Source organism: Falco peregrinus, chromosome 4, assembly GCF_023634155.1.
Source record: "Falco peregrinus isolate bFalPer1 chromosome 4, bFalPer1.pri, whole genome shotgun sequence".
In the NCBI taxonomy this organism is placed as follows: domain Eukaryota; kingdom Metazoa; phylum Chordata; class Aves; order Falconiformes; family Falconidae; genus Falco; species Falco peregrinus.
Genome location: NC_073724.1, coordinates 42332578 through 42358117, shown reverse-complemented (window position 1 = coordinate 42358117; position 25540 = coordinate 42332578). Strand labels below are relative to the sequence as shown.

The window sequence follows — 25540 nt, the reverse complement described above, 5'->3', positions numbered from 1 at the left end:
GCCTCCTGTGGGACTGTGGGTGAGGCACCTGGTGCCACCAGCTCCCCCAGAGATGAGGAAGGTGCTTCCCAAAGGCCAGTTGCCACTGCAGGAGCGGTCATCCCACACCGGCTCAGCACCTCGTTTCCCTGCCCATCACAGCCCTCAGCTGTCCCTTCCCATCCCTCCTACCCAGCTCCCCACCTTTTGCACACTGGGGCGCTGCATCCCACCCATTCCCTGCTCCTCATCACTCCCCCAGGGTCCTGCCTCTCCTGCTGCCTCTCTGGCCCCCAGAGCCAGAGGTGAGGAGGAGGGTCTCCTGAACTTGGGGCCTCCAAAACCCACCGTGTGTAAATGAGGGGTGAACTGGGGCAGGCACGTGCAGCTGTGACGTAGCTTGTCCCTTGCCCTGCTTCTCTCAGGGCAGAGTCAGGCTCTGGCCCTGGTGGGACCAGAGAGGCTCATGGCACCTGCAACACCAGCAGTGCGTAGGAACTACTGCTAGCAAGCACACCAACCCTGCCCCTGCTAAAATCTGAGCAATAACATCCCCCCCCACGCATGCACACACACAGACACACACAGAGAGACACAGACACAGACACACGCAGACACACAGACACACTCTCTCTCTCTCTCTCTCTCTCTCTCTCTCTCTCTCTCTCTCTCACACACACACACACACACACTCTCTCTCTCTCTCTCCCTCTCCAGCCCTGGGAAGCTCCACATAACCACATATGGCTATTAAACGCAATTTCTTTAGTTATCTTCTCTTTAGTGATATTCTGGGTGGCATATAGCAGACAAATGGTTATTACATTACAATTTTCACCTAGTCATTTTGAGAAACTATCAGCTGGATGAGCCCAGAAGGTGCCCTGGGCCGGGGGGCTGGAGCTGGGGGCAGCTGCCTGTGCCGGGGGGTGGGGGGAGGTGGGTGCAGCCAAGCTACTGCGCTACTTCTTGTCATTTCTGCTGACAAAGTTGAGGAGGTCCATCGCTGTGACCACACCAAACACCATCTGCTTCATGAAGGAACTGCCATTTCCATTGACTGTAAGCACAGAAAATGCCAGTTTAGTGGGGGGAAAAAAAAAGAATACACACACCACCCCCCACCAGCTGTGCAGAGGTTGCTGTTGGTTTATTAAAAGAAAACCTTAACGGGGACAGCAGCTGGCTCCACTCTGCCTCAACAGAAATGACTGATGCAGCCTTGGGTGTGTTGCTGGGATCACATAAGGGAGGTTTTAGCTGCAAAAATTGCACATTTACCAGAGCAGGAAACTTAATTTCCCAGTTGTTTTCATCAAATCTCTGTTCCAGTCCTGCTTCTATCACCACAAAATTTTTCAGGCCAAACTAATGAGACTCTTTAAGAGCAGCAGCGAGACCCTTTCTACTCTGTTCTTATCCTACACCATCATTAATAAAACAGCATTGCAACAATTGCTTTAACTATCTGATAAATGTTTTCTTAAATAAAAGTAAAACTAGCCACCAGAGTCCAAACACGAGATAAAATGCAAGCTCCAGAGGTATGGGAAGAAAACTACAAATAAGTGGGTAACTGTGACAGTGTTAAGACAGCAGCTCTGGAAAAGAAAATGAGTGTTGTGTGAACAACAGAGCAAGAAGCACTGCATACAGCTGGCTGATAGTTTTTGGTGGGTATCATTTAATTTGAGCCTCCTATTTATTTTATATTGAAATGTGACACAAAACAGATTTTCATTATTTTATGGCAGCATGGCTGAGAAAGGGAATTCTGCCTAGCATTATTTTTGTAAGACAATTGGAAATGGACATCAAAGGCAGTTTTGAATGACAGACTTTTGTCTGCGACATTTTGTGGGAACGTGGCTGGGCTTGCAAGCCAGCTTTAGAGTTGATGGAGCTTCAGGGCAGCAGGCCACGGAGATACAAGCAGAGGGGCTGGGCTGTTTACACACGGTGGATTTCAGACACCCCGAGTTCAGCAGGCAGCCCTTTGATGGCAGTCAATACAGCGCAATATTGTATGCTGCTTACCATAGGAATGCTTTGCATGTTCAATGCATAATCCCATACAATCAGTATAATTACACCCTTCAGCTCTAATTTAGAAGAACTAAGCATGGGTCTTCTGACTGCTTTTTTTTTTAGTGTTGCTAACATCTTAAACAAAGCAACTCCCTCAAGATAAGGCCAAATTTGTACCTCTAGAAGTTCTACAGTATAATGGTACTGGAAAGGTGTGTTAGGTCAGATTTGCAGAACAGTGTCTGCCACCATACCTGTTTTGGTCAGAGGAGCAACAAGGCGTGATCCCTGCTGCCATGGATGTGTCAGCAACCCTCATGCTAATGCGGTCCTACGGCATGTGACTGTGACTCTATTGGGTCGGTTTGCTTCACAGAGGAGGGGGTGGCCGTACAGTGGTTTGAGAATAAGTCAAAGCTGCTGGTACGGCTGCTTTATTGGACTAGCCTAACGGTGCTCCCGAATTGGCAGAGCATTCATATACCCAGTCGGGGTCCAGGTAAGGCTCAAACACAGATGCCCCATGCTGCGTGCATCAGTGAGCATTGTGCCTCCCGACTCATGCCCCTGCCACAAGGCTTGCTTAGGATCCCACACATTTGTTCTCAGCTTTCTCAACTTACCCTGGGCCTCCAGGGTAGGTGTCTGATAGCACCCAGCAGGAAAGATCCCTTAGCATATCAATTTACCCAGACCCCTTGGGGCACACAGGCATAAGGACAGCTCTTGGCTGCACCTCCAGGGGTGGCGGGTGGGAATACGGGCATTCAGAGGAGATGGCGCAGCCTCTGGGCATGCACAGCAGGTCTTTAAGCAGTCAGATAAAGACTGTGTTGTCTGTTCCCTTACATTTTCATGCCTTAATTCCACCTAGGCATGATGTAATGTGCCCAAATGCTCCTTTCGACCTTGCCCTTGGGATACTAAGTCTATGAAGGTCCCAAACTTCCCCCTTGTTTCCTCTGTTGCCCACAACCAGCAAGGCACTGATTTGAATTCAAAGTCAAGAGATTAAACAAGTATTGGAGGCCTGAGCCTACAGCTGCACAGCAAAGGAACTGCACCCCAAGCTGCTTCCAGTCCACCTTGGCTGTCAGAGGGGACGAGATGAATTCCCACAATGAAAACATTCCCATCCCCAAAGGTGGGTTTCCACGGGAAACTATAAGGTGAGGGGAAGGGATGGAGCTGATGGGTGCTTCAGCATCACCCCTGCATGGGGGGACAGCACAGATCCCATGGCCATGATCTGGGAAGTACTCCTGCAGGACACACATCCAGAAGTGTGCTGGTCCCCGGCTCCTGGGGCTAAGGCTTCCTCCCTCTCCCCTCATCCCTGTGGTGTCAGGAAAGGAAGCGGGTGAAAAGCCAGCAGTTCCTGGGCTTTGCAGGGCCACGGGGCAGAAATCCTTCCTGCAAAGGCTCAGGGGCTGCGCGTGTGGAGCAGCTGCACTGATACCTGTCAAGCTCAGTTTGAGAATTTCCCTTTCCACTCTCAAACATTCGTACAAAGCCTGTACAGTGCTTCTGCAGATACCTACACTGCATTTGCTCGTGTACAACGATAGCAAAATGATCATTCTCCAGGATGCAGGAAAGCTTTCCAAGGCTGTCCTCCAGGCCAATCTAAACAGGATAAAAAGAGAGATTTTATGTTTCACTTCACATTTAGAGGACAGTGGTGCGAAGCCTGACTCCTGCCTCTGACTGTAGCAGCGAGCGGGCAGAGTGGCACCCGACTGGACCATGATCAGGTGTGCCTCACTCATCCGTGCTATTTCTGGAGAGATGGGAGGGGATGCAGGCAGCCTGAAAACCCAGCTTTGCTGTAGCTGAAATACAGCACTGTCTGCCTCCAGCCCAAAGGGCCTCCAGGGGCCAACAGGAGGTGATGGCTCCAGCTCCCCTAAAACACCATTCATTTACCTCACTCCATCTCTGGACAGGCACCCCTCCCCTGCGCGCCCACAGGACCTGCTCAGTGTCCTGGCAGTCCATGCCTGTTGCCCCAGCCCTGCTGAGCACTGGCAATGGCTGGGCTCTGATTTCAGAGGGTGTCGGTTCCCCAGCTGGATGAAATCCTCTGGCAATGTAAGATTGGGAGTGGACGGTCACACACTTTGCTCCTGGCAGGAAAACTCCCACCTCTGAACGCCACAGGCTCAGCAGCATTTTTGCAGGTGCCTGTCCTTATTCTCATTTCCATGACGTCACCATCACCTTCCCACCTCTCTCTCCCTTCACCTCTGTCTTTTCATTGACCTCTTCTCCCAGCTGTTGTCACACCTCAGGGTGGTGGTGCACCTCTCCCCCTCTCCCCATCCCTGGACAGTGGTTGTCACCAGCCACAGCCTTAGTGGTACCTTTGAGAACTGGTCATAGATGACCTTCGTAACAGGGTCTGAGAACTGTGCGTTTCCAGCCAGCACTGAGGTGAGGGTGTTGCTGAGGGTCACCATTCCCAAAATAAGTCTGTAAGGGAACAGGGAGTTTTCCAAAAGGTCAGACCTAAGCTAGGGCACATGCTTTATGTAGGGGCTGAACTGCTCCCCTTGAAGTCAGTGACTAAATTGCTGCTGCCATCAGCAGGAGGCACCAGATTTCTCCTCATCTGAGCAGGACAGGAAGATCATTGTCCTGACCAAACTGTTGGTTTGACAGTAGTTAAAGTCTGGCATTGTAGTCCAGGGCTCAGCAGCCGGGAGAAAGAAAAGTTGTGGGGTCTCCAGCTGCTTATTTGTATGGGTTTCCCACCCAGGCTTCACCTTTCCTCTGACCTCCTCTTGCCTGTGCACTGATCCAACCTCTGCTGAGTCTGATGGGCACTGGATTTGTCTTTCACTTTAACTAGCTCATTTACAGGGAGTTTTCTTAATGAATATTCACAAGGAAGCAGATGATATCTTAAAAATATGCGTTGCAGATTCCAATGCAAGAGCCCTGTTAATGGATCAGTAAACGGGACTTTCTCTTTAGCTTCATCATAGCTGCTTTGTCTATGTGAATGGCCATCTCTGTAATGAGTAAAAATAGTTACCCTGATTCAGCAACAACAGGAGCTTGGTCATATCCCTTCTCCTGGAGGATCTCGATTGCCTTTTGACAGCTGACTTCTGGGAGGAGAATGAGAGGGGCTGAGAGATTCAGTTTCTGCACCTTGATGTTCCACCACCTGTTGAAAGACAAATGTCAGCACTAAGCTGTTAACTTGCCGTGCTCAGGGAGGCAAGGCCAGGAGGGATGAGATCAACCACGCAGAGATATTCCGCCTGCCTGCAAAGCTCACCCCACTCCTGTCCCCAAAGCAGTAATGCTACAAGTCCATCATGGCCAGGTCTTGTTGCAGCCAAGCTCTTTCCCTACACCCAGTGTTCATGCAACTCCAGCAGTGGGACTGAGGCCAGAAGCTGGCAAGGTGCTGAGCTGTCCTGAATCCAAGCAAGTTGCTGAGGGCTTCATTTTGCAAGCCTGTGAGTGGGGCGGCCTACCAGTTCTGCCTCTTTGGTTTGCATCCTTGCTTCTCAAAATGCAGCATTTGCAGCCTCTCCAGGAAACGGCCTGGCAGAGATGCTCATGTGACTTATGAGGGACAAGCTATGCTTGTTTGCTGGGGACGATGGGCAATTCCCAACTCATCTCAGCCCTTCGTCCTTGCAGAAAAGGCAGGGCAACGCTACAGGCTGGAAGGGCCAAGAGCAATTCTAGCTGGGAACAAGAGGCCTTGGAAATGAAGTTTTTAGGAAATATTTTGGAATAACCATTGGTTATATTAACCCAAAGGACCAGTGACATCAGTAATAAATGCTGTCTTTAAGGTGAGACTAGGTGCTTTCTAAACAACTGGCATTTGCCCAGCCACGTGTCAACTGGCATCAGCAGTTTCCCTGCCTTGAAGGGACTCTTCCCATGGCATCCAAAAGATAGCTGAGTTGGTCATCTTTCCTGGCCCGCAGCTCTGGAAAATGAAAATCTACTGTTCCCTGTCCCTGGAAAGACCTCCAGACCTGTTTGAATGGGTGTTTGCTACATGAGGGACCCATCTCCCCACTGTCCTGATGTTCCTTTGCACATCAGCTGTGGAGTAGAGAGAGGAGGTTGTGAGTGGAGCTAGGTGTCCACCTTATCTGTTCTTCTCTGCAGGGTTTAGGTGGCCTGGACAGTAACTGCTATGTGGGAGCAGACTGGCAACTTTAGGATGGAGACTTGTCCTTTATAGACTTTGATTGGAGAACGGAGATACCTAACCACTCAAAAGAGAGGAGCTGCTATTGCAGCCTCCCCAGAGGAATCTGGACTTAATGGTGTTTTTTCTAAATACTAAAAGATCATACTTTCCTTTGAAGATAATAATTTCCAGACGCAGAAAGCTGATCCCCTTAGCACAGTTTATACCAGTGGAAGTTGTCTTACCAAGGCTTGTGCTCCTGGACGTCATTCAGGAAACCATTTTTTGTCATCCACTTATCATTCAAAAATTTGGACCTAGAAATCACCAACAAAGAGCGAGTCTGTGAGCCTTCCAGAAGAAGTCGTGCTTTGTTTCATGTACTAGACCACAGCACTGCCCTGGGGCTCCCATGATTTTTGCAGCTGGCTGCTCTTAGCCCCTTTTAAGGTCAATGGGAGCTGCGGGTGCTCAGTAACTCTTAGAAGCATGCCAGCTATTTGCCTTCCTAATTTTAGGCATGCAAGTTCAAAAACTGTAGCTTGACTGATTCCTGCTCCGTGCAGCAAGTCAGTGACAAGAGGAAATAAAACCCAAGTGTCCCAACACCCAGCCCTTGATGTTTGCCATAGCGGTATGAGATTTCTCCCTTTTGTTTTGGTTTTTTTTTTTTATTTATTCTTGTAAGCTGCTCAAGGGAGGCTCCCAGCTCTGGGCTCAGTCTGGGCACCATGGTACCAGAATTATCAGGGTGGTTCTCCAGCAGCCCACATCACCTGGGCTCAGCAGTGCTAAGCTCATGCCACTAAAAGACCCCATGGCCCCGACCCAGGCCATATGCAGAGAGTGAGGGGGAGGGCTATGGGAGCTCCCGTCATGATGCTGGAAAGCAGGCGAGGAAGCGAGAAACTCACATGTAGTTCCTGACAGAGTCGGGCAGGATGACGACACAACGCTGACCTTCCTTCAGGTCCTTGGCAGCCCGCACGGCGACCGACATGGCACTGCCCGAGCTGCCACCTGGGTGGATACGAAGAAGAGATAGAAAAGCGTTGGGGCTGCCCAGGGTGTAGGGCCACGGTCCTGACGTGTGGGGCACAGTGCTGCCCTGGCTAACGGCACAGGGGTGCCCAGGCAAAGCTGTAGCAGAGGTGGCACCTTGTACACCAGGGCAGCTCAAGACACTGGGAGAGGGAGGACAATCAGCTCCTCTGCCTTGTAGGCTTTAGGGTCAGGAAGATGCAGGGACTGAAGGGACGTGCTCATATGGTGGCTCTTGGTGACAGGCCTTTGAGGCGGCCTAAGAGTGACCTTATGAACTTCATGAACCACTTCTTGTGGTGGCTCTGCAGACTGGCTAAGTGCCATTCAATACAGGGACATTCATACCACTGCTGCCCATGCCGCACCCTTCCTCTGGGTGAGGAGAAGACCATGCCAAACCTGGAGCTTCTGGCTGACATATTTGACAATAAAAGATTGGCTTTAAATGCATTGTAAAGACTGAAAAAAACATAAACATTACATTCATGCTTGGAATACCAGGCCAACGTGATGCGAAGACTTAAACACTCCCTGTGTCTGTGTGCACGCATGTGGTTTGCTGCACGTAGGGAAAGCAGGTCCCTGCTTTACAGAGGCAATTCTTCCACCAGTAGTTTGAGTACTGGAAGTCAAACACATTCCACTATCTGTGTGCCAATTACACACTGCATTCAAGGCAGCACGTATTTTACAGCAGGTTAATTAGCACCAGGTCACATTTTTCAAACAAATGAGGAAAGGCCCTGAAAAATGCAGTTCAGGGAACATGAAGCTATTCACGAATCATAGTTGAGTTCAGCAAGTGGTTTCTGTTGAAACACAGTGACGCTGTGCCTGCGAGGTTAAACCAATGTTTAAGCATTTCATTACAAATGACCAGATCTTTTTCAAAACTCCTTCGATGTGAGTGCTCAGGACTTTTATCAGCTGTAACCACAAGCCTACATATTGTCTGTCTGGTCCTGGATGCAAACCTATAGCTATCTGCCTGGTGGCAGGGAAGGCTGAAAAAGTGCTGATGCTCTATAGAGGTTCTTAGGGTACAGGCAGGGCTTGTCTGAGGGCACCTGTTCATTTTGGAAAGTTGGTGGGATCACTTACAGCTTGTTGTCACAGGGAGAAATACCCAGTAAGAACACCTTACACTTTCTTGACTTTCAAACCTTCCTGGTCCAAACCTGGCACTTCTAGTGTGGCAACCGTTTAACAACAGAGTATAGCTTCACAGTGTTGTTAGCAGAATGACAGTTTTAGCCCACCCGTCCTGCCGTGAGTCCCATTAATCCTCTCTTTAGCCTGTGTAACACTACACTGCCAAGAAGAGGTCTTCGGCCTGAAGATCCAGTTCCATGTGCAAAAGTGCTCCAGTAAGAGGAGAGTTATTGCTTCTATAATTATTGTGGCCGATGAGTCAGATCCCAGACCACACGTCTACTGCCACACCTCTGAAGTCTACAGTGACCTACACACCAGCCTGAGGTTCGGCTACCCAGCCCTGTTAACTTAGCAGACACAAAATGCAGAGAGCACCTACCCTGAAGTGTTTTGATCCCAAAAAGATGAGGTTCAGAAAGTTTAAGAGAAGCAACTGTTGTCATTGGTACTTACCACACAACAATCCCTCCTCTCTGATCAGCCTGCGAGACATGAGGAACGAGTCTCTGTCATTGCATTTATACCACTGATCAACCACCTGAAGAGAAAGCAGGAAGGTAGGTTCTTGGCGATGTTATTTCAGGCTGTCCCGACCCTCTGAGGCATGCTGTGGTGCTGACGCCTATCACATCTGGCAGCTTTGAGCTGCTTTCCACACTTGTTGAAAGCAAATATATTTGTCAGGGCATCCTTGGTCTGGAGGATGTCTCCTTGCTTGCAGGCACCCACTCTAGCTTTTCCAGCCAGCGCTCTTTCCTTGGAGAGTTAGGGATGTCTGGCAGGTCCAGAGTCAGGATGAGGAGAGGGAATGGTGTTCATGATGTTCCGGGCTAAGCTACACCAATGGTCAAGATTTTGCTAGACAAAATCAGATCCAACTACAGAAAGAGTGTGGGGTTATTACAGGCCACAGCTCTAAAGCCACATGCCAACAGCAGAGGTGCAGTTAACATCTGAAAGCAAAATGAGTCTGGGGTCTGAGATTGTGGGGAACCTTTCTAACAATGAGGCCAGGGGAAACAGGCAGCTTGAATTAGGGCTTTAAAGCTCTGTGCCTGGTGGCAAGTGATACAATGAGAAGAAATTTGTCAAGAAGTGGTATGAGGTTCATTGTCTTATGCAGCTTGCATCTTGTCTTCCAGCCCATAAATGGCACAAGGTTTCTATTGTGTGCATGTGGTGCCTGCGGCAGCGAAGGCTTGGGAAATGCTAGCGTGATGAAGAGCAGCCTCAGCACTGACCGCTTCTGTCTTCTGCGTTAGCACAGTGAAAAAGGTGCGCTCCGAGCGTTGGTGAGGCTGAGCTGAGGAGGCTGGTACTCTGACATACTCCTCGCTTGCCCCTGTATTTGCCTTCTCCTTTTAGATCAGCCATACCCAGATCTACTCGGAGAGATGCTTTACTGCCAGTGTCCCAGTCCCCCCCCTCCAACAAGCTTATTCTGCACTAGCAAGGTTTACAAGTAGCCTTAGGGCTGGGCCACAGCCGGGTGCCAGAGCTGGTACCTCTGAACCTGGGAGTAGGCTGTATGCGAAGCTAAAGATGAGAGAGAGGCCACTCACCACACAGCTACTTACTGATCTGTCGAGGACAGTAGGGATGAAGTCATGCCCAATGCCCTCCACTTCGATGGTTGTGGTGTTTGTCCTATTCATCTCACTGGGCAGAGCGACGATGGAGCCATCGGGATCTACACCGATGATCTTTGATGGAAGGAATTTTTGTTAAACCACAAAGGGAGTTCAGAAATAGTCAAATATACAAGTCAAAGCAAAAATTACCCACACCCTTATCACCAATGTTTTTCTTCCCGTGATACTCATTGATATTCCTATCCACTGGCAGTATGGAGAGCTTCCAGGATAAAAGGGTACAGCTCCCCATTGGTTTTTCAGATAGATCCTAGGTAGTGCTCAGCTGCCGAAGAAGTGACCGGTGGCTTAAAATGTTATCACTCTCAAGGTGTTTGTCCGTGCCTCTTTGTCATCTGCTACTTCCAAACCTCAGCCCTTAGGACAGCGTGAGTGCTCCTTAATCCGCTCCAGTGCAAAGCCAGCCAGCTAGCTCAAACCTGTGGAAACTGGTGGCTACAGGCAAACTTTTGAATCTAGTTCTGCTGGCTGACAGTGACACCTCCCTGGTTGCTTATAACTTTATGTCTGGGCTGAGATTGCTTCCCTCAGCACACAGCTTAAGAAGGGGTGGTGAAACTGCCCCAGACAAAGCTTCAGCAGTCAGTGAGGTAATCCAATGCCCAGGTCCACACCATCTCGATTTGTGTTTGGTGGATCAGGGATCACTCGCACACTGGCTACACCAGAGAAGTGGTAACTGTCAAGTCTCCAGTCTGCCTCGAAGCACAAGCTCTGCAGAATGAGCATCTATGACTGGTGTCAACCATGAAGCATGGAGGTTCTTGCGACAGCAGATGAGGAGCACTTGCACAGTCTGCACTCTTCCCTTCAGAGCTGCCAGAGTGGAAACTTTCAGCAGGTGGATTAACTGGGAGCAGTAATGCTGTCACCTGGGCCAGCCACTTCTGCAGTGGATATCAGCAAAGACCACCAGGCAGGTGGGATCGTTAATGGGGCTGTGGAGCCTTTGACTTCTAAGGAGCTCAGATGGATCTAGGTCAAGCTGAGCGTAACACCAAATTGCTTCCAACAAAAGCCAAGCTTGCTGTGAAAAAACAAATAGGTGGAGACAACAACTGCTAGCTCAGGTGAGCCATGGGGTTAGGATTGATCAAAAGCACAGGCAGGAGAACCCAGGGGGACCATGGCTCCCAGTGGGCAGCCCTGCCTCCCAGCTTACCTTGCATTCTGGGCATTTCTCCTTCAGCTTCCTGGCCACGCCAGTGACAGTGCCTCCTGTGCCAGAACCAATCACCACCATGTGGACCTTGCCTGCAGGTCAGGGAAGAGAGAAGCTTGCAGGGACCCGGCATGGCCTCCAGCACAGTCTCCCCTTTATTCAGGGCCCCCGTGTCCCTCAGCCGCTAGAACCCCATGTGCAGGAAGGACAGGCAGAGGTTCTGCTAGCGGCCAAAGCATGGTCCTGCGGAGAAGCTCAGATAAGCTTGCAGGATCTGACCACAGTTAATCCTGCCTCAGCACAGAGGGCTGAAGATGGCCTGCAAATCTTCCACTGGTGTCCATGATTTTCACATCTTTAGCATCTACTGGCGTAAGGGGGAGGGAGTATCTCAGCACTTCCAGCCTTTTCGAACCACGCCACACTAAAGCGAACACACATGTGAATAGCAGCACCTATTAACAGGCACGAGTTTTCAGCTAGTGTTAACATTCACAGTGGAGAGATGGCAGAGCTCTGCCCCGGCACCTGTGCCGGTCAGATGTAGCCCCACTGGCAGCAACAAAATTATACTGATTTAGGACTGGTAGGAACAGAATCAGTCAGGCCTTCAGAGCCTTATGCTGCAACTGCATTGGGAAAAGGGGACTTGTAATTCACAGCTGGCAGCCAGTAGGAGCAAGTCTAAACACACTAGTGGAGGGAACACTGGGACTCTTTTGCTCCTGTTGCTACCCGACTGCTTTAGTGTTATGATAACTGTTCTCCAGTTAAAACCCCCAAGTCTTGTTTACATTTTGCAGTGCTCTCAGTACTGGCAACAGATTTCACTTCTATCAGCACAGACGTGGACTGGGATAGTCCTTTATCCTCCCCCAGCCATCACATCAAATGTCATTAGTCTGTGAAGTTTCAGTCTATTCTGATTTGCAAATGAGTGTGCTGGATCAGACACAGCCTGCCAGGCCCTGATGGATTTATATTCCCCCGTGAGGTCTCTTGGGCAATCTTGTGTTCTCAGCTGACAGGCTGCAGAGATGTTGTAGCCACCAAGAGACCTCATTCTTCCTCCTTGGGTAGAAACTGAATTTGTTAAGCCTCTGGTGTCCTCCCTCAGGCTTTTGAAATGGGAGGCTATAGCAGGGAAGCCCTGCAGGCTCAGGTGTGTCTGGAGTGGATTATGAGAGGTTGTAACACTCCGCGTGTCAACATTATTAAGGGTACCTTCACCTACAGAAGCCTTTTTGGCTGTTTTTCTAGACATTTAGGTCAATAAATGATGTCCAATGAGCCTCTGAGAGAGAGCTGTAGCCCTCTGCACATCCTCAGCACGTAGAAGCAACAGCGCAGACAGTACCTTCACACTGCTCCAGGATCTCCTCAGCTGTGGTGTCGTAATGAGCCAGGGGGTTGCTTGCATTTCGGTACTGTTTATTTCAACAGAGAACAGCATGAGTTACTGTGTGAAGCATAGGACAAATACCAAACTAGCAATAGCTCCCGATGAGCTTTACCCAAAGCATGCAACTTCCCCCTCCTCTCGCTGGCAAGGGGTGGACCGCAACCCAGCCAGGCCAGGTCACAGGTATTCCTCCTGGTTGTCACTTCGAGACAGATTTCCAAGGACATTTGGGATTTGACCACACTGGAAGATTAAATGTGCCCACAAACACTTGCTACCTGTCACTTGGTATCAATTCAGTATGAGAATGGTGCGGCTGTCCCATACGCTGCATTGCCAGGTTTTGTGGGATGTGGTTATTTTGTTAAAGCCCTAGCTGCCAGAGGGAAGAAAGCTACTTGGTATTTTAGCTATTGCTTAGCTAGAAGCATTTTGACCTTTACTGTCGCATTGGAAAAGTTGAAAACACCACCTCACAATACTCCCAAAACCAAAAAAAATCCCTTCTCAAAAGCCGTATTAGAAAACTTTTTTCAAGTATCCTATCTATTCCCATTTTTGAGAGCTGCTTTGTCCCTTAGGGGCATTTGTAGCTGGCAGTGCAGCAAGTCAGGTGGCTGGGAACTGTGGGCCAGAGCAGTTGTCCTACCTGTGCAGAGGGATTTACCACAGAAGGTACACAAGCACAGCACTGAAATGTGTGCAGCCCCATATTCACACCCATAGACCAGGCTGCTTCTGAAAAGCATATTCAGACACTGAGCTCCCTTTTTCTTAAAAGGAAGGAACTTCACTGACTTTTCTGCACTACCGGGGCTGCCTACCTGCCATGGGGATGCCTTCCTGCAGCAGGGTGAGACCCAGGGAGGAGGTGCCCTCCTGCACAAGACCCGGTGCTGCAAGAACCACTGGTGTGAAACAGCAGTGTTTGCCTTTTACAGAATAAGGCTTGTTTGTGAGGCAGGACAGAGGTTGCTAGCCAGGCATAAAAAAAATGATTTTTTTTCAGGTCAAAGTTAAATCTGAAGCAATTTGAGTTTTGAATTGTGCAAGAAAACCCAGCCTCACCCACATCCAGCTTTGGCAGAAACATTACGGGTTTGGAAGTGACCCTTATTTTGTTTCTGCCACTCCGTGCCTGACAGAAGAGTGCTTAAGTTTCAAACATCATAAAACACTGACAAAACCTGTCTCCGTCTCCAGTTTAAACAAAGCCCCCAAAGATTCACTCGGAGCACATGCCACAAACTGTGTTTGGAAAGAGAGTCAGTGGAGGATTGGCATTTTACCTGGTCCAGGATGTGAGAGTTTGGGATTTCACTTTTCAGCTTCCAGGCAACACGAATGTTAGACTCTGGGGCATCAAAACGAGTGCATGGGGTCCTCACAATTTCAACACCCAGCGCCTTCAGAATATCGACCTTTGGGAGGGAAGAAAGTAGATGTAACACAACCAATCCCACACAGAGATGGTAATCCAAACCTGCAGGCACAAGGCAGCGTCAGATGCCAGAGGAGCTTTGCATGCAGGAGACATTTGGCATTGGAGATACAATGTCTGATTCTCAGTTATACTATCTCTGACATTGTCCTGGCACCCAGGGCCTCCTGCCTGAAGCTGACACACAGACTCAAACCTGGCCACATGCCCTGTCCTACTCAGAGGGCAGGCTGGGGACACAGCAGAGGTTAACACTGTGCTGCTCCTTGGTGCACGGAGAAAGGGGCACAGGGGACTGTAGGGAAGAGCAGCATCTCCTGTGTGCTATGGTCTGAGCCCCTGCGTGCAAGGAGGAGGTCTTAAAGCTGTCTTTGCCCTATGTCCCTTCTCTCCCCTCACCAAGCACAGGGAAGGAGCAACTGCAAATCATCCCCAGAGTATTAATCTGCTGGGAGATGCGGCTGTCAGGGGGAGAGAGGGTCAAAAGAGAAGGGTGGGTGAGTGTTGGGGTGCCTGGAGATGAAGCCCATGGCAGCTGGAGGTGGCATCTGATCCAGACTGAGCTTAAGTGAGATTTAGATTGAAATGAGGGTGGAGCTTTGGAGAAGGGCTCAGCTCTGAGCCAAGTCAGGGTCCAGGTCTGGCTTTACTGGCATGAGTTCAGCTGAACAGCTTGTGAGGCTTCTGGCTCCCCAAGGTGGAGATTTCTGCCATCTCCAGGATAGCAGTTTCATCTGGTCATCAGCTGTCGTGCAAGCGACTTGACTCCACCATCTCAAGAAAGCGGCTCAGACAACTATAAGTGTCTCCAGGTTAAAGACAACTGCAGAGACACAGAGACACCAAATGACATGTGAAATGTCAGAGGGGAAGTTAGCAGGACCAGCAGCTGAGCCCTGGCACCTGCCTGCCTCCTCTCTGCTCCATCCAGCCCTTGCCCTCACAGACAGCAGGTATTGCTCCATTTCTCTGCACCCGTGCACCATGTTTGGCTAACATGTGAGCCCAGCTGCACTGCTGACGCTAGATGATCAGCCAGGCCATCACAGTGTGCTTTTTTTCATCAAGAGGAAGTCTTCTGAACAACTGCAAAGCTATGTCTGTGTGCTTGGCAAGGCTCATTACCCTTTAAAGGAGGGGGCACTCCATCTCTAGAAAGGGAAAGTCAGAGAGAGACAAGGAAGGAGATGTTCCCCGGCTGTGGGGCAATACCGTACAGAGCACTGACCTTCTCCATGCTCATTTTCTCCGGCAAGACAATGATGCAGCGGTAACCTTTCACTGCAGCTACCAGTGCCAGCCCGATTCCTAGGCGGTGAGGAGGAAAGGGAATTGGTTGACAACAGCATTTGGCAAGGCCAGCCGACGTGGGTTGTTTCCTACATTCCACTCTCCTGCCAGCGAACATAACCTAGAAATGTTCACCGATGAGCTATAGGTGAGGGTATCCTCCGCAAGCCTCTTGGGATGTGCCAAGAGCGTGGGAGGATGCACTAACAGGCGAGCCAAGCTGAAGTTTCCCTCTTGCTTGCAGGAGTCTGTTAGCGTGGCACAGAGCAAATGGCAAGGCTGGGGAGTGCTTTCTTCCCCTCACTGAGGCTCAGACCTCTTCCTTTGTTTTCCAAAACAGGAGAGAGGTGATTTTGCTCAGGAGTGCCTTCCCCTCCCCCTCAAATGCTCGCAGCTGGGGGGATGTACACACGAAGCTGCACATGTCACCCTGTGGTGAGCAAGCGAAGGGGACCTCTGCTCCAGTTTCACTGGGGATGATGGATGGAGCCAGCTGCTCCCCAGCTAGACAGGGAAGGTGAGGCTGGAGCAGCGTGTCCCCTCAAGTGGCTGTAGGGAGCGTGGTGCTGCCCAGCTGCCCCGGGTGGGCAGGGAGCCAGCACAAGCCACCTGGGGAACAGCCCTGGGGGCACACAGGTCCCCTCGCTCCAGTGTCTGGGGGAGGTGGGGGTGGGGGTGGCCAGGGCAAGAGGGGCTGTCTTTGGAGTTCCTGCAGCAACAAGCCAGTAAGGAGCAAAATTCCTAGAGATGAGTCCTGTTCTTCATGACTAGTGGGGGGGAGGCAGGGAGCACAGCGAGGGACACGGCCTCAACTCCATCCAGAGTGCCTTGACAGCCTCCGATGGGCCTTTTTGCAGGAAATCATGCTATGCACACATCCCTGCTGGGGCAGGGGCGCTGGTGAAGGGAGCAGCAAACAGACGTGGAAACTTGCTTCCGTGGTCCTGTGCAGGCTGCAAAACAGGGGGGGAGGCTTCTCTGTTGTCCCTCCTCATCTCACACCCCATACTAGACATACATTGTCTAGTGCTTGAGCAGGATGACAAGGAAAAAAAATAGATTATTTATCTTCTAGCCTGTCAGGGAAACTGTCTCTGGGAACCTCTGAATAGTCAAGAGCTTTCCAGCCTGAAAACACCTGGGGTTGCACCAGCTCCTCCAGCTGAAGCTGTTTGTCTTGCCACAAGGTAACCTGCTGGGCATGCCTGTGCAGGCATGGGACCCTTGCAGACCCTTGGGAATTTCAGCAATGAGGCACTTCAGCACCCCAGGATGCCCATGGCCACTATGAGGGGAGCCAAAGGGAGGATGGAGCCAGAGCTGCAGGGCCCCAAGCTGGCCTTGTAATTCCAAGTGCAAGAGCTCTTTGAATCCCTGCCCCTCCTGCAGCCCCTCAGAAATGCCACCCTGCCCAGTACCCAGGCAGAGAGAGCATCCCTGTACTTCCCACCTGTATTCCCTGAAGTGGGTTCAATCAGTGTGTCTCCTGGTTTTATAATCCCAGCTCTCTCTGCATCTTCCACCATCCTCAGGCTGATGCGGTCCTTCACACTGCCCCCCGCATTGAAGTACTCACATTTTGCCACTGGAAATTAAAAGGGGAACCTCTGTCAGGGACGAGCTGCACCCCGGGGGAGCATCAGCTCCTTGCTCCCCCCAGCCGTTGCTGCAGTTATTTGAGGACACACATTCCTGCCCTGCAGGATGGTCCTTTGTTTCAGGGCAGCCCATTCACCATCTGCTTACAGGGTGCCACCACTCGTCATGGTATTACCCATCATCATACCTGCCCATAGTCCATCTTTCCCCCATGTTTCGTCTACCTGCAGCACCCTGGAGGCAGCGGGCAGGCCTGGTAAATCCCGGGTGGGTTTAAAATCAACTGGACATACAGTGATTGCTAGGTGGAAGGTCCCACACCGGTATGATACACCTTGCTGCCCTGCTTTGAGGACTCTTCTCTGAGCAAGGCACTGTCAGGTTAACAGCAAGGTCTCAGCCTTTCCTGGGGCATGGCAGTTATTGGTAGGTAGCTAAAGAGGTGCCCTTCTGTAGGGATGATCTGTAGTCCTGGGTGGGGTGCCATAAAGAAAAACTGCAAGGCACACCTCGGCTCCTAACCAGGCCCTCCACACTGCTAACACCCGGGGCAGGACTCCTCTTACCAAGGTTTTGATGAGCAGCTACACCTGAACTGACAGTACTGAGCTCTGTTTTATGGGCAATAGGGAGAAATTACTAGTTTCAGGGTGTCTGTCGCTTAATTCTAGCAAAGACAGCTACTTGAAGCTGAGAAATCAACCCAGTACATGAGCAGCCAGAACAGGGAAAAAAATCTTGTGCTCATCATTACATTCTGTAATGGGAAGTGCCAAAACTTCAGCTACACAGAGATCCCTGGAGGCAAAGAGATTAGAAAGTAATCACATCTAACCGCAACTGCTTCCTTGATGCAGCAGCGCTGCAAGCGTTTGAATATTTGCTTGGTAAGAGGCTCTGTGCTGATCTGCAGCTCAGAGGGCCCTGCAGCTGCTGCCTGCCCTGCTCTCCTTCCCCTCCTGCACCAGGGGAGGGAGACACGATCCCAGCAAACAGGGTCTCTTCGGCTTCCCCGCAGCTGTTTGCACCAAACCCTCCCATGCCCCTAAGGTGCCTGCCCCAGCAAGACATCCTCCAAGGGACAGCCTGCTTCAGAGGTGGACCAGACATTGCAGACCTGTCCTCCTGCTTCTGCCACCTCTGTTCCACTGTCCCCTACGGTCCCCCGAGGTCTCGTTCAGGGAAGTGAGAAGCGGTGCAATGCAAGAGGTTGCAGGGTTAGGGGCCCAAAGATCCCAGATCCCACAAAGGGATCTGGTTGAAGCGCCCGGGGGAGGCTGGCTGCCGTGTGGATCCCCAGCTGCCAAACAGGACCACCAAGTCCCTCCTCCCTACCCAGCTATGCGACACTCGTGAATCTTACTGCCTCTGAGACACCCATCTTCCTGCCTATTTTGGCTGAAATTAATTAATAGGGTTAAAAGTTATAGGAAAGGAGACTGAAAAGTCCATATGCACAGAGGCAGCTTCATCTTGTCATCCTCGTGTCTGTGGGGAACCAGGCTAAACCCAGCCCTTACACAAGACAGCACTAACGCTGCGCTAACACTCCCTTGGAGGAGGACTTGGGTCCTGCTGGAAAACCTGGCCCTGCAGCCAGCGCCTTGGCCTGGCTTTTTAGCACCAGGGCCCAACACACATGTCTTTAATAAACCCAGCTGTCTGCAACCCTCGCTGCTCTAACCGGGGCTGTGTTTTGGGAAGGTCCTCAAGGGAAGTTGTCTGTTCCCCCCGGGACAGTGGTGCAGCAGACAGCAGTCCCTGGGCCAGCTCCAGCTGACCTGGCAGAGACGATGCCACGGCAGAGCAGAGTCCCCTCATGTGGGAGCTCTGCCTGGCATCTAGGGGCCACGGTGGTGTGTCCCTCCTGCAGCCTGAACTGCTCCCTCTGCCCGGGCAGGCTTTGGGAAGGGTCCTGCCATCCTCTTTGCCCTGTCCCAGACACCATGTTTCGGGAAGACTGGGCCAGTCTCTCCTGTGCATGCCACATGCTACCACGGGTGCTGCAGCATCCCTGCTCATCACCCATCCCTAAATTTAGCCCAGCTCTGCTCTGAGTTTATGCTGCAGTTATCTGGGAGGAGAGATGCCTCCACTACCATTAGCCCCCTGCTCATTGCAGCTTGAAACCACCTGTTTGGCCTGACAAATGACTGTCGTGTAACCCAATGAGTGGGAGCATTCAGCATGGGCTACATCTGGCCCTCCCCATCTGTGATTGCTCTCCACAAAGCCTCTTCTGAAGCTCCCCTCCAACACCGCCCCTCACCCTCACCTCATGGTATGGAAAAACCTGGTGGAAAGGGGACACTCACAGAGCTCACACTTGAGCCCATAGGACTTCCCAATCTTGTTGACTCGGACCATTGGGGTGCAGCCAATTTTCTTCAGGATGTTGGGCAAGATCTTCGTTTCTTCTGGCCTGAAATAATGCAAGGGGAAAAAAAGACAAAGTCACATCAAAGCAACTGTTGTGCAAAACGGACCAAGATAAAATGAGTGAGGTTTCAGCAACTTTAGAAAGGCCACCAAGAGACACCCCAACTCCAAGAGAAAAACTCCCTATGAACAATTAACAGCACCAGGAGCTAGTTATGGTTTTCTATCACTCTTACAATGACTTATTAATTCTTTTGCATAAAAAATAATGTAATTAATTTTCAGGGCTGTTCTGAAATATCTTGTTCTCCAAGACCCTAGGCAAGGCCTGTAACTGAGTGAAGTGAGAAGAACTGACAAGCCTCGGGATGTTATGTAGTGGGTGAGAAAACCAGAAGGCCGTGCACAACACAAGGCTCCTCCTCTTTCCTCTGTCCTACCCAGCACCACCTCCACTTTTCACATTTTCAGCTATCTCTGGGCCAACCGCTGCTTGCCTGGCCAAGATTCTCACACTTGCAAGGATGGCTCCAAGCAATCAGAAAAGCTCAAGCCACAGAGGACTCTGGAGGTTTTTTTGCAAATAATTAAACTGAGGTCTTGGATCAGTGCAATTCAGCCTCCTGGTTTTGCTAGTCTCTGGCAGACTCTGGCAGAAGCCAAGAACCAAGTCACAGAAATTGCAACCAGAATGAAAAAGACTTGCTCATCCAACACACAAGCAAACGCATCTGGCCATGCAGCCAGGGAACTCATGTCCTTGAACTTTTTAGAAGACAGAAGGAAAAGATCGATAAGGGTTATGTTTATTGGGGCCACAAATGCCTTGCATTGACAGCCAGCATGTCTCTCTCTGAGTGGGGTGACAAAGCCACACTCCCTCAATACTCAGCTCTCCTTTGCACAGCTCTCACTTACTATCATCCTTCGAACCTTGAACCCAAGTTATCCTTGTCTGCTACCACAGCCAGGCAGATGGCTGTCTGCTGACAGAAAGTTCATATGGTACAGTGATGACACACTGATTTACTTAGAGAGAGAGACACACACACACCTCCCCCTGGGTTTTGCAAGCATGATATAAACACTTGTTGCTTTGCAAGGGTACAGGGATAGTGGTTTAGTGTAGGTCTTTACTACCAAAAGCAGCCAGCCTCCTTACATCTCAAGCTCAGAAATGATGGAGCTTTATACGCATGCTGTTCCCTCTCCCTCCCTGGGAAGTGTTACCGTGCACACCACAAGCTCTGTTGAGTGCTGGTAAATGTGAGGCAATAACTCAATGAATGAGCTTTCTGCACAGCTGCAGCCATTTTCCATCTGCTCTAAAAGCCACCAAAATGCCCAGGGATTTCAGTGGGGCTGAGCCATGGCACAAGGAGGCTGCAGCTGCAGCTGAGGCATTTAACTAGAGCCTGGCTTTCAAGTGAGCAACCTGCATATTACATCTAGATTGCAGAAAGTCAGCTCAGGAGAAGCAAGCAAGGCCATTTATTTACCTGCAGCTCATAATTGTGGTAAATGAGATGCTACCATGCCCTTTGAACCTCAGCAGGGCATGATGTGGTGTGGTGAGGTGCTGCGCAGCCCCGGGGTCTGCAGCGGTGGACCCTGGCAAGGGGAAGGGTGAGGCAGCCTGTGCTGCCCTGAATGCTGGGACGAGCCTTGCTGGGAGGGCAAAGGTGGGAACCAGAAACCAGACTGCTCTTTTGCATTGCTACCAGCTAGCATCCCCTAAAAAGAAGAGCCTTTCTCTCACTCTGGGGCAAATTTTCTGCAGTTCCTATCAAATTCCTTACCTAATCACTACCATATTTTACTACAAAAACAATAGTAATATGGTCAGCCTCCATCCCCAGCTGGTGCCTGTGCCTGAGGGCAGCAGGTCTGTGGGGAATACAAGGTTTTGTGCAAAATGCCTTTGGTGCTCCTAAAGGATGTGGTGGGGACACTCTAGTCCTACAGCTGCTGGTGTCAGTTCAAGATGGCAGTAGACAAGGATGTTTGCTCTCCAGGATTCCTGTTTTTACTCATGGTATGTTATTCTGTAAGATGTCCAGGGGAAAACCAGTCCTTGCAAACCAAGTGATTCTTGCTGAGGTTATGGTGGGTCACAATTGGCTCAAGGGATATCAGAACTAGTCTACCTCTGTATCTTTGGAAAGATTTAAATAGTTAATATTCTTAATTAAAATAACACCTTGTTTTCTCCCTCTGCCCCCATCCTCTGCTTCTACCCCCAAAACCCAATCAAGGTTTCACATGAGAATCTCAGAAAGTCCAGAGATTTTTGCTTCGTTGGCTGCCAACTGTGGTTTACCCAGAACAAGGAAACCAACAAGCCCTTCCATGCACTGCTGCAAAGTCAGAGAAACTCTGTGATGTTTCCCAGTGTACTTTCTTCACTGCTGTACAGTGCGTTATGTTTCAATCCCAGTCCCAGCGATGTTGCATAGGCCCCTTCAGCCAGACCCCCTCGCCAGGGAGCTGCCTTGTGCCCAGGTCTGGGGCTGCCCCAATGCCCCCCTCAGCTGCCCATCTGGCTGCAGGGTAGGATGGGTCCTGGCACTTGCTCTGCCTTGCTGCCCTGTGGCACCCTGATGCTAAACTGCTAAAAACCAATAGTAACCTGCTCAGCAATAACTGAGAAAAAACCCGGAACAGTTTGACTGAATAGAGCTGACCCTCTTCTTGGGCGCTCGCTGCAGGGATTGCACTGGGTGGACACCTGGATGCACATTTGCTGGATCAGCTCTGAGGCTGTGGAGACCACTCCTCCTTCCTTCATGGGTCAGGCCCAGAGGCAGTTCTGGGCTTCACACATGCCAGCTGGTGGCTGTGCTCTGGCCATGTCCTGCCTGGCATGCCATCTGAAGCTCCCTCAGCCACTCCTGGTTAGCAGGCGTCCACGCAGAGCAGTGCTGCACCTCCTGTGGGTTCCACTGCCTCACATGCCAAGCTGAGTTCACATTTTACATCTTTGGCACAGCCTGGGCTTGGCCTCAGTTCCCCTGATATTTATAGGACAGCCTCACCTTTAATAGCTTGCCTGGGTCTGGTTTGCTGGGCCGTTAAAGCACCTCCTGTTGAGTCTAGTCTGGGAACTTTAGCAGCTTACCTCACCCTGGGAGGACACCCATGGCTGTGAGGACAGGAACCACTCGCAGCAACCACTTCGCTTTGCACTGAGCTCTTGGGCAGCTTATAGAGAGGGGCCAACCTCTGTGTGAGCCATTTTCTGCTTATTTAAAAGCCCAGGCACTGGTAATCTCTTTTCATTAAGGTCTCTTACCCATTGGTAAAGACGTTGTTAGTACTTTGAAATGTCCTTACGCACAGCTTCCAACTGCTTGAATGAACAAAGGCAGCCAAGCTGCAGCCCTTCGACTGGTGACCGCACGGCTCTCACTGACTGTGCTGTACAATGGGATGGGTGCAACAACTCTGGGATGTACGCAAGCATTCCGCTACAGGCAGGAGAGCCATTGCTGCATCTCTGCGAGTGCCTAGCTGTTGGGAGTGCCTTCACTTCTGCTGTGCAGCACCACATCTCATGGAGTCCCTTTTGCAGAAGTGTACAAGTCCCTCGTTGAACTGTACCTCTGAAACATGTTCACCTTAATTCTTCTAAAACAAGATGCCCCAAACTAGCAGATGCTTATAAATCTGTGCTGGAAAACACAGAGCTGAGTCTTGAGCCAGCTACATCTTTCTGCAAGATTAAAGGGAGTGAGAAAGTTCTTCCTGGAAAGGAGATACTAGATGAGTGTTGCCTTCTGGAAGATAAACCATCATTAACATAACGTATTGTCTAACTACTGACTTCTGGTCGTAACCATCCTGTATGTAACAATAGTCCCTCATCTTCAGAAAAAGACACCGAGCTGTCTGCACTCTGAAATAACCAGCATGAAAGAATTACTTACAAGGGCATACAGGAGTGTGGAGACTTGGTGGCAGGCGTTGCAGCTGTCCACGTGCACTTACTGGGCAAGTTGGGAAGAATCCATGTGCTGTCAGCTTTGCTTTCCTGACTTCCCACACAACTGCCATTCACAAGCAGGCACGTCTTGGTCAGCTCCTGTGTCGTGGAAACAGAGACTCAGCCTCCTGGTAGGAAAAGCGGGCAGGCAGGCATCTGGGCAATGATTGTCAAAGGCAAGAAAGGACGTTTGTGTGTGAAAGCAGGGCAGCCAGCCTGCATGGGGCACCCCTACCAGCATGTCAAAAATTCTGTTCTAACAGAAAGAGCATAAAATTGCTCTTTCAGAGTGGTACGCTAGACCACGTACATGGTAAACCATCATCTGGCCACCACCTCTGGTAAATCTTCCCCTGCTCTAATGTACATTGAAGCATCCCCTCCACTAGAAAATTTGGTGCGCTGTATTTAATTGTTTGGTCAAGAGCAGTATTTTCCACCCTAGCAGTGAAGAAACTGCAGATGAGTCTGCCCAGCAATAAGTTGAGAATATTTGTACAGTGGTAGTGGGCCTTAAAGGGCCAGAGGATACCTCTACTCTGGCATTCAAGTGTATTAAAAATGAAAAAAAAAATGATAAAAACAAAACATCAGGGAAAGGCAGCAAAGGTGCTCAGAGGTACAGAGCAAGTTCCACAGTAAAACAGCTTAAATAGAGGAAAATTCATCAGACTGGAAATGAGACAGATAGATGGCTGGTGGTGAGAGCGGGCTGTAAATCCTGGGGGATCTGGCAAAGGTGACTGACACACACTTTGTATCTCAGCATCAAATAGTATGGCAAAATGAAATTATCAGGAACAACTATAGGAGCAGAGCAGGAAAAAGTGGAACCAGAAAAGGGTTAAACAGGTCTTCAATGGTTGAGTTCATTAGTGGCTTTCAAACACACTGGCCCTAATGGTACCTATGCTCTGTGAACATGGCAATGTGCTGAGCTGGTTTCTCTGTATTGCTGGTGCATATACAGAGAAAAAGAGGAGTCTGGTTTTATAGTCTCTTCTTGGCATCTGCTACTGACCAACAGCAGAAACGAGGGTTACATGGAGCTTTGGTGTCACCCTCTCTGCAATTCACCAGCCACCCTTTGGCACCAAGGAAACCAGCTGCATGGACAAAAGACACATGATTTTGGTAAATGGAAGTTTCCTTTCTGGCTTGTTCACAGAATTAATTTGCTTCAATTTGGACTTTGTGGAATTAAAGGGACCTTGCAGCTAAGTAGAGTCGTGGTTGGAGACCTGTGTCTGTCTTTGGTTGGTGAAGAAAGTTGATGTTAACCTGCTTGTTGTAGCATAGCCTGCCCTACCTTCCTGCACTACTGCAGTGGTGTGTTCTGCAATTACAGCAAGTGTAATGCTCTCATTAACGTTACCGTACTAGAAATTCTCAAGGGCACGGTGTTGGACCGTCCTTCTACATTTAAGTTCAAAGACATAATTTTGAAATTTGACAGAACCAAACCAGTGACACAAATGCAGAGGGCTGCCTGCAGAAGGGCAGGGGATGTGGGAAGCCCACTCTAGCTACTGCCCCGGGGTGGGAATCCAGGCCGATGACCGATGACCGGAGGAGGCTGGAGCCGACATGCGCAGCACAGATAGCGGCGGCCGACGTGTCTGCAGAGCACCACCTTCATCCCAGGCCATACAGCCACCGCTCCACCTCCCCAGACTGCCCCAGCTGACTCACAGCGGCCAGGCAAGCAGCCAGCACACTGTTATGGCTGGGTCCTGATAATCTAATTAATTTGTGGCTCAACATGTGAGCCCAATGGCAACCTTAATTACCATTTCTGCCATCCTCCTGCTTGCTTGTTCGTTTCACCCACTCGTTGGGAGCTTCTCTGAAGCAGCGCGGCAGGACTACCTGAGATCAGCGCCGTGCTTCCCTGGTGCTTTCCCCACTAGCCGGGAGGATGGGGCTGCGGTTTGCTCCCTGAAACACAAAAATACACCACACCATTATTCTAGCAACGGCAGAGTGCTGAAATAGCCCGTGGTGTGCAGCCAAGCTTTCTTCTCAGCCAGAGGCCCTAGGGCACCTCTGAAGATGGAGGTCAACAGCCTTGTGTCGCTGCCTGGCCCTGTGACCAAGGCTTGAGGCAGCAGGGCAGGCAGGGGACAGCGAGCTGCCCCCGCATCAGGCACTGAGCTGCCTTTTCTTCCTCCGGAGACACCAACCCCAGCCTCACAAATCAGCAAGAGACCACGAGGGTGCAGGGCGGTCATGCCAACATGGCTCCAGCCCTGCAGTTGACAA

General features: G+C 50.5%; 1 protein-coding gene across 1 annotated transcript; it reads right to left on the bottom strand.

The window, feature by feature from the left end:
* Window positions 1–881: 881 nt before the first annotated feature.
* LOC101917543 (cystathionine beta-synthase-like) lies at window positions 882–25080 on the bottom strand. The gene is made up of 16 exons (XM_013299070.3): window positions 25069–25080; window positions 23223–23377; window positions 19233–19339; window positions 16769–16903; window positions 15257–15336; window positions 13877–14008; window positions 12543–12612; window positions 11186–11277; window positions 9949–10074; window positions 8825–8909; window positions 7087–7192; window positions 6418–6489; window positions 5045–5179; window positions 4371–4479; window positions 3549–3633; window positions 882–1039 (listed from the first exon to the last, which is right to left on the bottom strand). Exons 1-16 carry the CDS (start codon window positions 25078–25080, stop codon window positions 942–944), a joined length of 1599 nt encoding a protein of 532 aa, XP_013154524.2. The 3' UTR covers window positions 882–941.
* Window positions 25081–25540: the final 460 nt, after the last annotated feature.